This window comes from Populus nigra, chromosome 16 (assembly GCF_951802175.1).
Source record: "Populus nigra chromosome 16, ddPopNigr1.1, whole genome shotgun sequence".
In the NCBI taxonomy this organism is placed as follows: Eukaryota; Viridiplantae; Streptophyta; class Magnoliopsida; order Malpighiales; family Salicaceae; genus Populus; species Populus nigra.
In genome coordinates this window covers 13,399,696-13,411,880 of record NC_084867.1, presented here as the reverse complement: position 1 = coordinate 13,411,880, position 12,185 = coordinate 13,399,696, and the positions used below count along the sequence as shown (strand labels likewise).

Genomic DNA, 12,185 nt, shown 5'->3' with positions numbered 1-12,185 from the left:
TTTTTTTTCAATATAAATTAAAAAAAAAGAATGCTAAAGCAATAAAAGTGTTCCTAACAATATCAAAAAACAATTTCAAGACTTATGTGATTGTCTTAACTGAATTTAATAAACTTAGTTAATTTAAATAATATGAATATAAAAACACAATGATAATAAATAAATTGAAAAAAATTGATAACAAAAAAGAATACTCAGACAATGCTGATAATTTTAAAAAAACGAGAAAAATTTGAAATTCAGGTCATTAATTTGACTGAGTTCAATAAGCTAGTTAATTTAATAATATAATTAAAAAAATCAACATTAAATAAAGTAGAACAAAAATAATAATAATTAACTATAAGAAATGAGTTGCCATTATAATACTCAGGGGGTAAAGTTTATTGGAGACTTGCTATTGTTTCGTTGTGGACACTACTTTACCACAAGAAAAGAAAACAAAGCAAAATATCATGAATTGAGTATCTCATGTTTATATTTAATCAATTAATTTAATTCAATATAAAATATTTCACTAAAAAAATCAAATTTAACAAAAAAAATAACAAGTAAAAAGACTTGAGAAAATACGATTCATTTTCAAAACATGTGAAAATTTATACATAAAGCAAAAAAATAATAACGGAGACCAATATCTGATTAAATAAATGTCAAATGATAAAACTAAATGACATGAGCTCAAAAAAGAAATAAAAAAAAACTAAGAAAACTCGGGTGAATTTTTGAAACTAGTTTAATCCTCCAAACCTGCAACTCGTGAAATCTTAGACCCGAACTCAATCAAAAATCTCAATTCCCAATCATTTTAATTTTTAAAGATGAAATCAGAGAAAAAAAATTTCAATCAAAATAATTTGTCAAAGTAAAAAATAGTAATAAATAAAATGAGGATCAAATATAAAAAATAAATTTGGAAGACAAAATAAAGAAAAAAAATCAATTCTAAAAACCATCTAAAATAAAATAAATAAAAATAAGAAGAATAAGATCCAAATTTGACAAATAAAAAAAATTAAAGAATGATAAAATTAAAAAAAATCTAATTTTATAATTATTTTAAATAAAATAAATAGTTATTAAAAGAATGTATACCAAATAAAAAAGAAAAACAAATTATAAACTTTAGAAGGTCAAATACAAAAAGAAAAAAGAAAAAAAACCCTTAGCTCCAAACCCGAGGTTGGCGAGGTCGGTTGGCGCCTAACCTGATTAACATGGTTAAGTAGGAAAACATTTGGCAATCATGATTTTCTAGTGCTGCCTACCATTTGGAAACTGGGAATGCAAATGAAAACATCACATGTCGATCACCATGTGAAAGGTCTGAAGGCAGCGCTATGTTAACACATCAGCAGAGGCAATTGCCTTTTGAATCTCAGAAAAATGTAGTAGAAGTCAATTTTCAGATGTGAAAGAAAGAAAATGGGGCCATCTACGCCATCAAGGAAGAAACATTTCCAGCAAACAAAAAGCTGGCTATAGTCGCATGGCTATTAGAAATGACAGATTACAAGGAATTAATCAGTGAAATCAATTCAAAGGTAACAACAAGAAGAACAAAAGTCTCAATCTCAAATTAACTACTCGAGGTCGGTTGTTTAGATCCTTCTGCCAAAGCCCCAAATCAAAATCAATTCAAAGCTACTGTAAACAATTTCTTGCGGCTATGTGAACATGTTAGCAAGAATAGGCGTCTTGAAATGGCTGTCTTTTGACATTGCATCAGCTAAAATGGAATTCTAACTTGATCAGTACTTCTTTCTCCTGTTCTTGTTAGTACGTCTGGGGGTCTAAGCATCCTGATCTTTAACAGTACACTATCAGATGATATCAAGCTCCTTTTCATTCATAATTGAATGACGCTTGTGAATTCTTCCATCCTGTGTAAGGAGAACAGTAGACATGTTTGTAAAAGATATCTTTAGGTAAAGTCGTGTTCAGACAAGCTTGAAACGAATCAAAGGACACAGAAGATCACAAAGCATTTCTCTTTATGAAAAGGAGTCTCGTACAACGTTATCTTTATAGATTTCTTTAAATTTTCTTCCAGTTAAGTATCTTGCTTTTCTCGTCATAGCTTTAAGACCACTAGCCCTTGCATTCCTTTTGATGGACACTAGCTTTCAAGTCTAATTTGTGGCTCAAAGGCTGAAAAACAAAGGGCGACATGCACTGCTATCAAAAGGATACAGGGATATAAAATAGCCTTTCATTTTATTTTTATTTTTTTTTGTGTGGAAGATAATAGGTAATTTCATTTATTATAAAAAAAATAGGTATTTTCAGAATTATTTTAATACATACAAATTATAACAATATATGCTATCATTTAAATATGTGAATCTTTGGCTTCCCTTCGTTTTGTTCATGCGTAGAGGCCAGATCCCACAAGTTTGGAGGCGTTGAATTAGTACTCTACCGATATTGTTGTCACTTGTACGGCTTCAGGCAGCCGTGGAACGTGTATTCTTAGTGAATGTATAGCATCGTGTATTCTACTGGTAATGTTTTCCCTAAAATATTTTTAGTTGTGATTTTTTTTAAAACAAAAATTAAAAAAAATGAGTTTAATTAAAATTATTATCATGAGATAGATTTTCACATACTAAATAAATAATAATTTTATTTTCATAAATAAAAAACATGTTGTTTTAGTTTGTACAAAACTAAGATAATCTTAGTTATTTCAATAATAAATCAAGAAAAAATAATAATGATGTTAGCCCATATTCATGATATGATTAACTCTATTTAAGAAATATTATTTTTATTTATAAGAGTTAACCGACATGACTCAAAAATTAGATTATAGATTGGATGAGTTGACTTGTTAGTCTAACAATCAACACAAGCTATATTTTAATTTAAATAAAAAAAATAATGTCATATCATATGAAAAGAAAAAAAAAAACCAGTTCAAGTATCCGTTAAATAAAAAACAATCAATTGATTTGAAGGGGGAAACAATAATAAAAGCAGCCCACAATAATACTCGTAGCCTTAAGTATGTATGCTAGCAGACTCTAAGTATCTAGACATGCATGAATATGAACTTTGAAGCAGCCAAAATATCTCCATAATGCATCAATGATGCTGATATTTTGGAAGCTTTAGACCATGCATGAAGATTTTCGAGAGCTAGTTAATAACATCCAATGAAAGAGAAGTTTAAACAAGGTAAGACAAGTGTGACCCTGTAGCCTTAGATAAGGATGCATAACCATGCTAAGGTCTGAATTCTTCGGTCCAAATTGCTAAACCAATCTGTGACTCAACAGGCTAGCTAGGCTAAGGGAGAGTTCCAACTTTTGTTTTATGGCCACGGGATTCTCCTTCAATCCTTCTCGGTACGTAGAAAGGGAAGGCTGGCTAGTGGCTAGGGTCATCATTCAGATACGTCTATGGCATGGCAAGGAAGAAGACAAACCTTAACGGGAAAGGGACTCGATCAGCTTAGCATCCATCTCTTTTGGAATCTTAATGAAGACCCTAAACCACATGCACAGCTCTACTACGTGAACAAATTTGATTTTGAATCCCAACACACCGTTTTGACCTATCTTATCAATTAGTGTTCTATCCCCTTGTTAATTTTAGAGCAATTTCATTTTCCTATCTGAGTTGCCACTTGAATGGAAGAATTACTAATTAATCAGGGGCCATCACGAGATAAAATGAATCATAGATAATAAATAATGAAAAAGGAAAAGAAAAAGAAAAATAATGGGGCAGCTTGAATTATTGCGGGAGTACTGGTTGGGGTATTAACAAAATTGAATTGAATTTTACTGAATCATGTATCAAGAAAGCTTCGTAGTGCAAGACCCCATAACAAATCAACCGAAATAAATCAACAAGTGTAAACCTAAATCTATGTACGTAGAAGGATCATTCAGAAGAATAAAAGAAAAGGTTAAAAAAGTGAAGTTACCGAAAAAACAAATTAAAAAAAATCCAAAGTACAATGTGAGTAGTGTCATTAAAAAGACTAAGCCTTTTTAGTCGTGGGTAGGGTCACAGTAAAAAAAGCCTTTTTAGTCGTGGGTAGGGTCACAGTAAAAAAAAGCCTTTTTAATCGTCGGTAGGGTCACAGTAAAAAAAAAAGCCTTTTTTTTTTTATAGTAAAACCAAAACCATCTTTTAATAAGAAAAAGCTTAATCATTTAGTTATATTAACCATCAGTTTCAACAAATACATAGTACTAAGAAAGGTGTGTCTATAAAATCGTTTAAGAAAAAACTTAATTTTGATTGACGTGTAATCTACTTAAAATATAAAAAAACTATGAACATATCATGCGAGGATTTTATATATATATATATAAAAAAATAATTTATTTAAAAGTGTGATTACAATTATTTTTTTATTTCTTTTTATTTTGAGATGTATTAAAGTAATATTTTTTTAAAAAATATTATTTTTGATATCAACACATTAAAATAATTTTAAAACACAAAAAATATATTAATTTAAAAAAAATAAAAAATTTTAAAAATATTTTTAAAATACAAAAACAAATTTTACCTTAATTAAAGTGAAATTATTAGAGAATGGTCTGTACTCCCACTTGCCTAATGGGGTCGGTCCTCTTTATATATAAAACGTGCACTTATGGACCCAACCTCTTTTTTTATTTGTTTAAAAAAGAAATATCTTTCTTTTCAGCAATTTTCGAAACCATAACACATCCCCCACTAATTAAATGCTAATTTCATTGCAAATTCTATAATCACCCCCCCGTAAACCCTCTTTTTTTTCCTCTATAAATTGGGAACCTCCCCTCTCTGTTTTCATCGTCAATATCCAACAAACTTTACTTTTCTTTTTGAGAAAAACATAAAGAGAGATATGGCAGGTTCAGCTTCCAAGTCTTTTACTCTCATTCTTCTTGCAATGAGTTTCTACTTTAATTCTAGCTCGGCTGCTAGAGTCACCCCACAAAGCAGCATAGACTTCATAAGAACATCTTGTAGCACAACAATTTACCCAAAGCTTTGCTACACTTCCCTCTCAATCCATTCAAGCACAATCCAAACAAGCCCTGAGCTCCTAGCCAATGCAGCCCTTAATGTAACACTATCATCGGCTAAATCAACTTCAGCCAAGATGTCAACTCTCTCTCAAAGCCATGGCTTGAAGCCTAGGGAGGTATCCGCCATGCAAGATTGTGTAGAGGAGTTGACTGATGCAGTGTATGAGCTCAAAAAATCCATTGATGAAATGAGTCATGCTAAAAAGTCCAACTTTAGGCTGATGATTAGTGATGTGCAAACTTGGGTTAGTGCTGCTTTGACTGATGAGAGTACTTGCAGTGATGGGTTTGAAGGGAATGCAATGAATGGCAATTTGAAGACTGCTGTTAGGGGAAGGATTGTGCATACAGCCCAGTTGACTAGCAATGCCTTGGCTTTGATCAACAATTATGCCTTCCGTCATGGTTAGCTGCTTCAAGTTTGCAGCTTATGTAGTGCGATGTGCTAGCTAGTTTGCTAGTTTGTTGGATCATAACATTTGCTTCTTCTTTTTCTTTTTTTTTTATGAAATACAAGAGTTTCGTAAATCAACTGTTATAGCCAATAAAAACATGGCTTACATAGTGTTGGATCATAGTATATTTTGTTTTTGTTTTGTGTCTGGGCTCATATAGTTAAGAGGTAAGAGGCCTTCAGGAGGGTGTTCAAGCAATTTGTATTATATTATTGAAGTTGCTTTGTGTAAATTTGTGGTTCAAATTTGTATTATATTAAGTAAATCATCATGTATAAGAAAGTTGTTCTTCGGTTTTGTTGTCTACATGAATTACTTTCTGTTTAAATACATTAGAGTATTGCTTGGCTTCACTTTAACATCAATTACTTTGTTAAGCTGACTATCTGGGGGATTCAAATTAATTAAATTAGGATTGATGAAGGAAGTTGCAGCCTCGTAATAGGCTTTGTTTTCTGAATTCTTTATTATTCCAAGATGAGAGATGATCTTGTCATCATTTCACACGACAGTACAATTCAATTACTAAGGTTGTCTTGATCGTGATTCGTGACAGCATAATATGACAGTCGATTGCAGTCACTGTATATTGCAATATCTTCCTTACAGTGACATGCACTGTTTTATTTTATAATTTTTAGGTTCCTTTTATCCTTTTTCTTTTTCTTTTTCTTTTTTACGGTACCTAGATTTTCAATTATGACAATAAACTTTTTCTTTAGCAGAATGTCTTTGTTCTTGGTCAAAATTATATCTGTTGGACCATGATCATCAACAAGGGGGACATAAAAGAGAGTATGCAAATGTATGCATGATCTTGTGTTGTTAAATAATAGTTAATCACAAACTTAAAGTGTTCCTAGATGAAAATCATTGACATTGGTGTTCCAAGGGGGAAGAAAATAGGATTCGGATGAATACTAAAGAAGGGTTATTTATAGCTTAATTCTTAATTTAACTTCTCGTCTTCCATGTATATATAGAGAAAAACATAAAAAACAATAATATATATATATATATATATATATTAGTCTTTTCCAATTTTTTACATTGAAAATACTCTTCTACTCCTAAGTTACAAAATTTAGAACTATCCACCAATGATTTTTTTTTTTACAAATTTTAAAACAATAAAAATATTTATGTACCCTTGAAATTAAAAAAAAAATACATGAGCTATTGACCATGGGCTCTTTTGGTTTTTGAGTTTGTTTATTTTTGAGATAGCTTTTGTGGTTTTGGTTTTTAAAAAATAACTTTTAAAAAAGTGTGGTTTATTGAATTTAGATACGTGTTTGGTAAAAATTATGATTGAAGTTTATGTTTTGCAAATAAATACTAAAATATTTGGTGGAAGTGTGGTTGCGATTGTTTTTCAAAGTGCTTTTTACATGGAAATGCATCAAAATAATATTTTTTTTATTTTAAAAAAATTATTTTTGATATCAGCGCATCAAAATAATCTGAAAACCAAAAAAATTAAAAATTCTCAAATTTTTTCATAAGTGCTTTTGAAACACAAAACAAACAGGGTTTTACGAAACTCGATTAAAAAAGAATGTAAAAATTGCTTTACAGAAACTGTGTTTCAAACTCAATTTTTTAGTGGGTCCCACAGTATAAAACGCAGTTTGATTTATTACCAAACACCTTGCTGCGTTTTTTGCACCGCAAACGCAAAAGTAGGTGTAAAACAAACACAATCTTTCCCTTCTTAGGTTACAGTTAAAATACATCTTTGCCCTTAAAAAATACAAAAAAATAAGTTTTGTATTTAGGAGTGTTTTAGTCCCTTTTCACATTGGTTTATTTTTTATTTTCAAGGTAATGAGGGGTGTTTTGGTAATTTTATATTGATTTTTTAATTCAAAAAAGTTGTTGTCGCGTGTTCTTTACACGCTAATGCGTGGGTGGCATTCATGCCCTCTAGGTGGTGCGTGCGACGTCATCCGATTGTCAGACTTGGCTTTTTGTTGTGTCCTTAAAAGCACCACTGCATCCTCTTCCTCCTGGTATGACGCATGAAGGTGGATGATGAATAGTTTGCCGCTGGTGATCATTTGTTTTTTTTTTCATCATTATTTTCTCTCTCTTCCAGAGAAAACACAAGTCTTTCATCTTTTCTTTTTATTTTTTAATTTCAGTTCTTGCGTTTTTAATTGCTTATTTTCATCCTTAATCCTTTTAGAAAAGTTTTTTATATTTTCAATTTAGTCATTAAATTACAATTTTTCATATATTATTTTTTTTCCAATTCGATGCTTATTCTTTTGATTTTTCATTTTTACCTTTGGCTCTTTTGTTAAAATTTTATTAGTTTTCAATTTCATCATTCAATTAAAGTTTATGTTATTTTATTTTTTAAATTTAGTCCTTGTTCTTTTGATTTTATTTTCCTTTTGTTAAAGTTCTTTTCTTTTCAATTTAAACCTCCAATTTAATTTTTTTGGTGCTCTCAAATTTATTTTTTAATTTGATTTTCACCATCATTCTTTTAATTGCAACTTTTTATATGGTTGAATTTATTTATATAAATGATTATTAGATTCTTGGATTAACCTTTTGATTTACACTTGGAATCTTTTTATATATATAAAAAAACATCAAAATAGTTTGTATATTCAAGCTTTTTTTAATAACAAAATTATAATTTCCTTCAGAACACAGGTTAATTAGCTAGTAGTATCACATATTTTATAGGATGAAACTGAACAACTGAAAGAGATCAAGATTAACCAAAAGAAAAATAAAATAAAATAAAATGGGAGAGTGAGATAAGGATGGACAACAGTGTTTGCAATTTGCATTTGTCCAACTTGCAACTTGCAATTTGCATGCAATGCATAGCCAATTTATCACGACTCAGCTAGCTGCCAAGGGACTCAGGGAGAGGTCCCACCTTGTGCTACGTGGACACTTTCAGGTTCTGCGTACTCAAAGAGGCAGGCAAAGGCAGGCACGGGTCGCCATTCGATATGTCTACATCTGGACCAACTTGGTACCTAGCTAGGCACTGGGCTACGAGCTAGCACTCGTCTTTTTTAATCCTCGTTCATATCATGCGCACATATTGCATTGTGTATTTTAACAAGCTATATAAGATTAATATTTTGATAATTTTCAATACAGAATACTTTGTTTTGGCCTATCTTATCACGTACGTTATGTTACGCTTTTCTTTGGAGCTATCCTTCATTTTTCTATTGAGTTGTCGGTTGAACAGAAGTAAGCATGGCCATCAAATAATAATAATAATAATAATAATAATAATAATAATAATAATAATAAAATAATGATTTAATTGTATTGGGAATTCTAATTGAAATATTTTTAAAAAATTATGAAGATAAATTTTTAATCAATCTAATCTTAAAGAATGAAATTAAAAAAAATTAATTTTAAAAAAACTTTTAAAAAATATCAAAGTCAACCCAAGCTAATATTCAAAATTCTTCATCTTGGTCGTGAGACCAAGACTAAGCCAATAAAAGGAAAACCTGAATAAATCATGAAGTCAAATTCTTATTCAACCAAATGTTAAGGGATGAAATTAAAAAAATCAATAAAAAAAGATAAAAAAACAAAACAAATTGCAATAAATAGAATGAAGATCAAATTTGATATAAAAAATAAACCCAAATATCGATGGATGACATTGAAAAAATAAATTCAATTAAAAAAAAAATAAAAAATAGCAATCAAAATAATGAAGATATGATTTGATATAAAAATTAAATGATACCAAATGCTGAGGGATAAAATAGAAAATAATAATAATTCAAAACAAAATAAATAACAATAAAAATAATGAGGATTAAATTTGATAAAAAAATGATATGACACCTTTTTAATTTTGGTAGACCAGTACGAATGTCTAGAAGACCAACTACCACGCCTCTGAGAACACGCATTGTACCATCGGGAAGAATGCAACATGCCATTTTCAATATCACCACGGAAGCCACCGTTTAGCTATCGAGGGAAGTCGCATAATTGGAACTTGTCCGGATTTTTCCACTTGTTGGCGCGTGTGTTGCACGCACCATCCAATTCATCTTGCTTGTTTACCCTAATCTCTATATTTGTTTTAGTTTCAATTTTGGTCCCTTAAAACTTAATTTTTATAAATGAGCTGATTATTTTTGTTTTGCAAAATCGAGCATTAACCGAGTACCAAGAAATTCCTTTAATATTGCAAGACCCCTATATTAAGGCAACCAAAATAAACTACAAAAGTCAATTATCAAATAAAGCTAATGTAAAAAGATCAAATTAAAAAAAAAATAGAGGGACTAGAATTAAAAAAAGAGAGACATAAATACCCCTTGACTGTGCAAATCAGGCCCTAGTATTGACTTGATTTGAAGAAAAATATTAAACTAAATGATAAGGGGAAAATTAAAGAAAAAATAGTAAAATAATAAATAGCAATAAAAAAAATAAGAATCAAATTAAAAAATAAAAAAATTAAATAACACATTTATATTTTAACAAAAGAAAGAGATAAAAAAGAGGGAGAAGAAGAAATAGGTTTAATGGAGCCCAACCATCACGTCGCGATGCTAATGGAAAGAGAAGGTTGAGGCACTTCAAACGCTGCTCTGAAAAGCGACACTTGGTGGGGAGACAACGCTAAACACGTCGCTCGAAAGGTACGAGCGTCACCTAACAACTTGTTTATTACAAAATAATTAATAGGAAAAGAAAAACAAAACCATTTATATAAGTTGAATAATTTTTAGATGAAAGGGTAATATAGTTTTTATATTGTGTTTTTAGAACGTATAAAGACCAAATTGTTCTCGTGTAACCTTTTGATTTTTTTTCATTTGTAGAACAATATAATCATTACTCTATGCCTTTCCAAGGTAAGAAGACAAAATTATTCTCAATTAATTTCACAATGTCTAATAAATGTTTTGGAAAAAACTATTCTACCCCTAACACCGAAACAAATTGTGTTTAAGGAAGAAATGGTAATTATATTATTGTGATGAACAATAATATATGTCTAGATCAACAATGATTTCTCTATGGATTTTATTTCTTTTAACTGTAATTGTAATATAGATTTTGGAGAGGATGATGGCCATGATCCATCAAATCACTGATAAAGCCAGATTTAGCCTCCAGCTATGACCGTATAAATCTATCTGATCTACTGAATCAAACTTCTACAGGTCACACCTTAAACTTTTGTATATACAAAATTCTTTACCGTTCTATAACAAAATACAAAAATAAAGTACGAGTAAACTTTGAGATCTGAGAGAAAAGTGCTTCGACAGCTATTTGTAGTTTGCAAATTGATCAGTGTTCATTTTTTGTTTGTTTGTTTGCTATGGCCCGTCTTTTTTATCTTCTTGTTCTTCTTATCTGGAGACCCATTGATACAACTACTCTATTGTAACTTGAAGAGCCCATTATCCACGAACTTCTCACTCAAATATGCTAATTTCTTGATTATCCAACAACATCTAATTTTGGGTAATCTCAATCATTGAGCTTGCAATCTTGGGCCAAATTTCAGGCATAACTTGGCCTTAATCAATTTATTTCTGATGCTGAATATAGCCACTTTACAAGATCGATGACTCAGCTGGCTGCCAAGGGAAAGTCCCAACTTGTGCTGTGGTGCCAAAGGGCGGCAATGGTCACGATTCGATGTGGCTGTACAGTTGGCCGAGGGAGAGGACCAACGTGAGAACTACTGGGTTAGCACTCATCCCTTTAGGCTTATCTTATCATCATCACGCATGTTCTATTACATCTTGTTTTAGGGCTGCCTCTCTTTCTTTCATTTTCCTACTTGAGAGGACACTTGGACAGAACTAATCAATATGGCCCCTAAATAAAATGAAATAAAATCGTGGGGCATATGAATTATTGTACTGGGAGTTCTAGTCGAGATATTTTTGAGAAATATCTTACATTGTTTTCTCTTAATCGAGAGGTTCATAAAAGCTTATATAGAATATCTTAAGAACAGCAATTTAGTTCTTCCCGTTTCTAATACAAGTAAAATTCAATAAAAATTACTAAAATTAAAGGTATTGTCTGTACAGTTTGCTAAGGATTGTCTCAATTTGGATAACTCTTACCTCTTACAAAGAAGTGGAAGTGGAAGTGGAAGTGGATGTTAATTAAGTTAAATAATCACTGCAGAATCTCTAATTTCTCATTTATTAAAAAAACCATATTTGATCATTTACTTCATGCAAAGATAATAAGTAATAAATAATAAACTGTTGAGTATGTGCTTACATGTCAAGTGTGGATTCGAAGCCGACCAAGCTTTTTTTAAATTTATTTAAGAACTTTATTCGGTTATATCCAGGTGATTATGCGCATCAATCCGTAACTCAATTAACTCGATTTAATTAAGTAAAACTTGGATGGATAAATTTCAAGAATTAATTTGTTTTTTATTTTTTGTATTTAATTTTTTTAAGGTTTTATTTTTTTTCTTAAATGATATCATTTCAGTAAAAAAAAACAATATTTTAAAATAAATATTGATCAACTTGCGAAACTTGTAGCTAGATTAACCTAATCAATCCATGTCTCTCACCTTAAATCAGGTCATATTCTAGAGTAAATCGGATAACTATGGTATAGAGTCCCACTATGCTTAATTGGGATAAAGACGTCGTGGTCGGTCCCTTATGTAGAACATGCTAAACAACGTTTTTGG

General features: G+C 30.4%; 1 protein-coding gene across 1 annotated transcript; it reads left to right on the top strand.

The window, feature by feature from the left end:
- Positions 1-4,771: 4,771 nt before the first annotated feature.
- Positions 4,772-5,797, top strand: LOC133675720 (21 kDa protein-like). Its single transcript, XM_062097181.1, has one exon. The coding sequence runs from the start codon at positions 4,853-4,855 to the stop codon at positions 5,444-5,446; it is 594 nt and encodes a 197-aa protein (XP_061953165.1). The 5' UTR covers positions 4,772-4,852; the 3' UTR covers positions 5,447-5,797.
- The last annotated feature ends 6,388 nt before the right edge of the window (positions 5,798-12,185 follow it).

Bases quoted from the DNA above. Each gene is read 5' to 3' on its own strand.
- LOC133675720 (XM_062097181.1), top strand. From the start codon at position 4,853: ATGGCAGGTTCAGCTTCCAAGTCTTTTACTCTCATTCTTCTTGCAATG.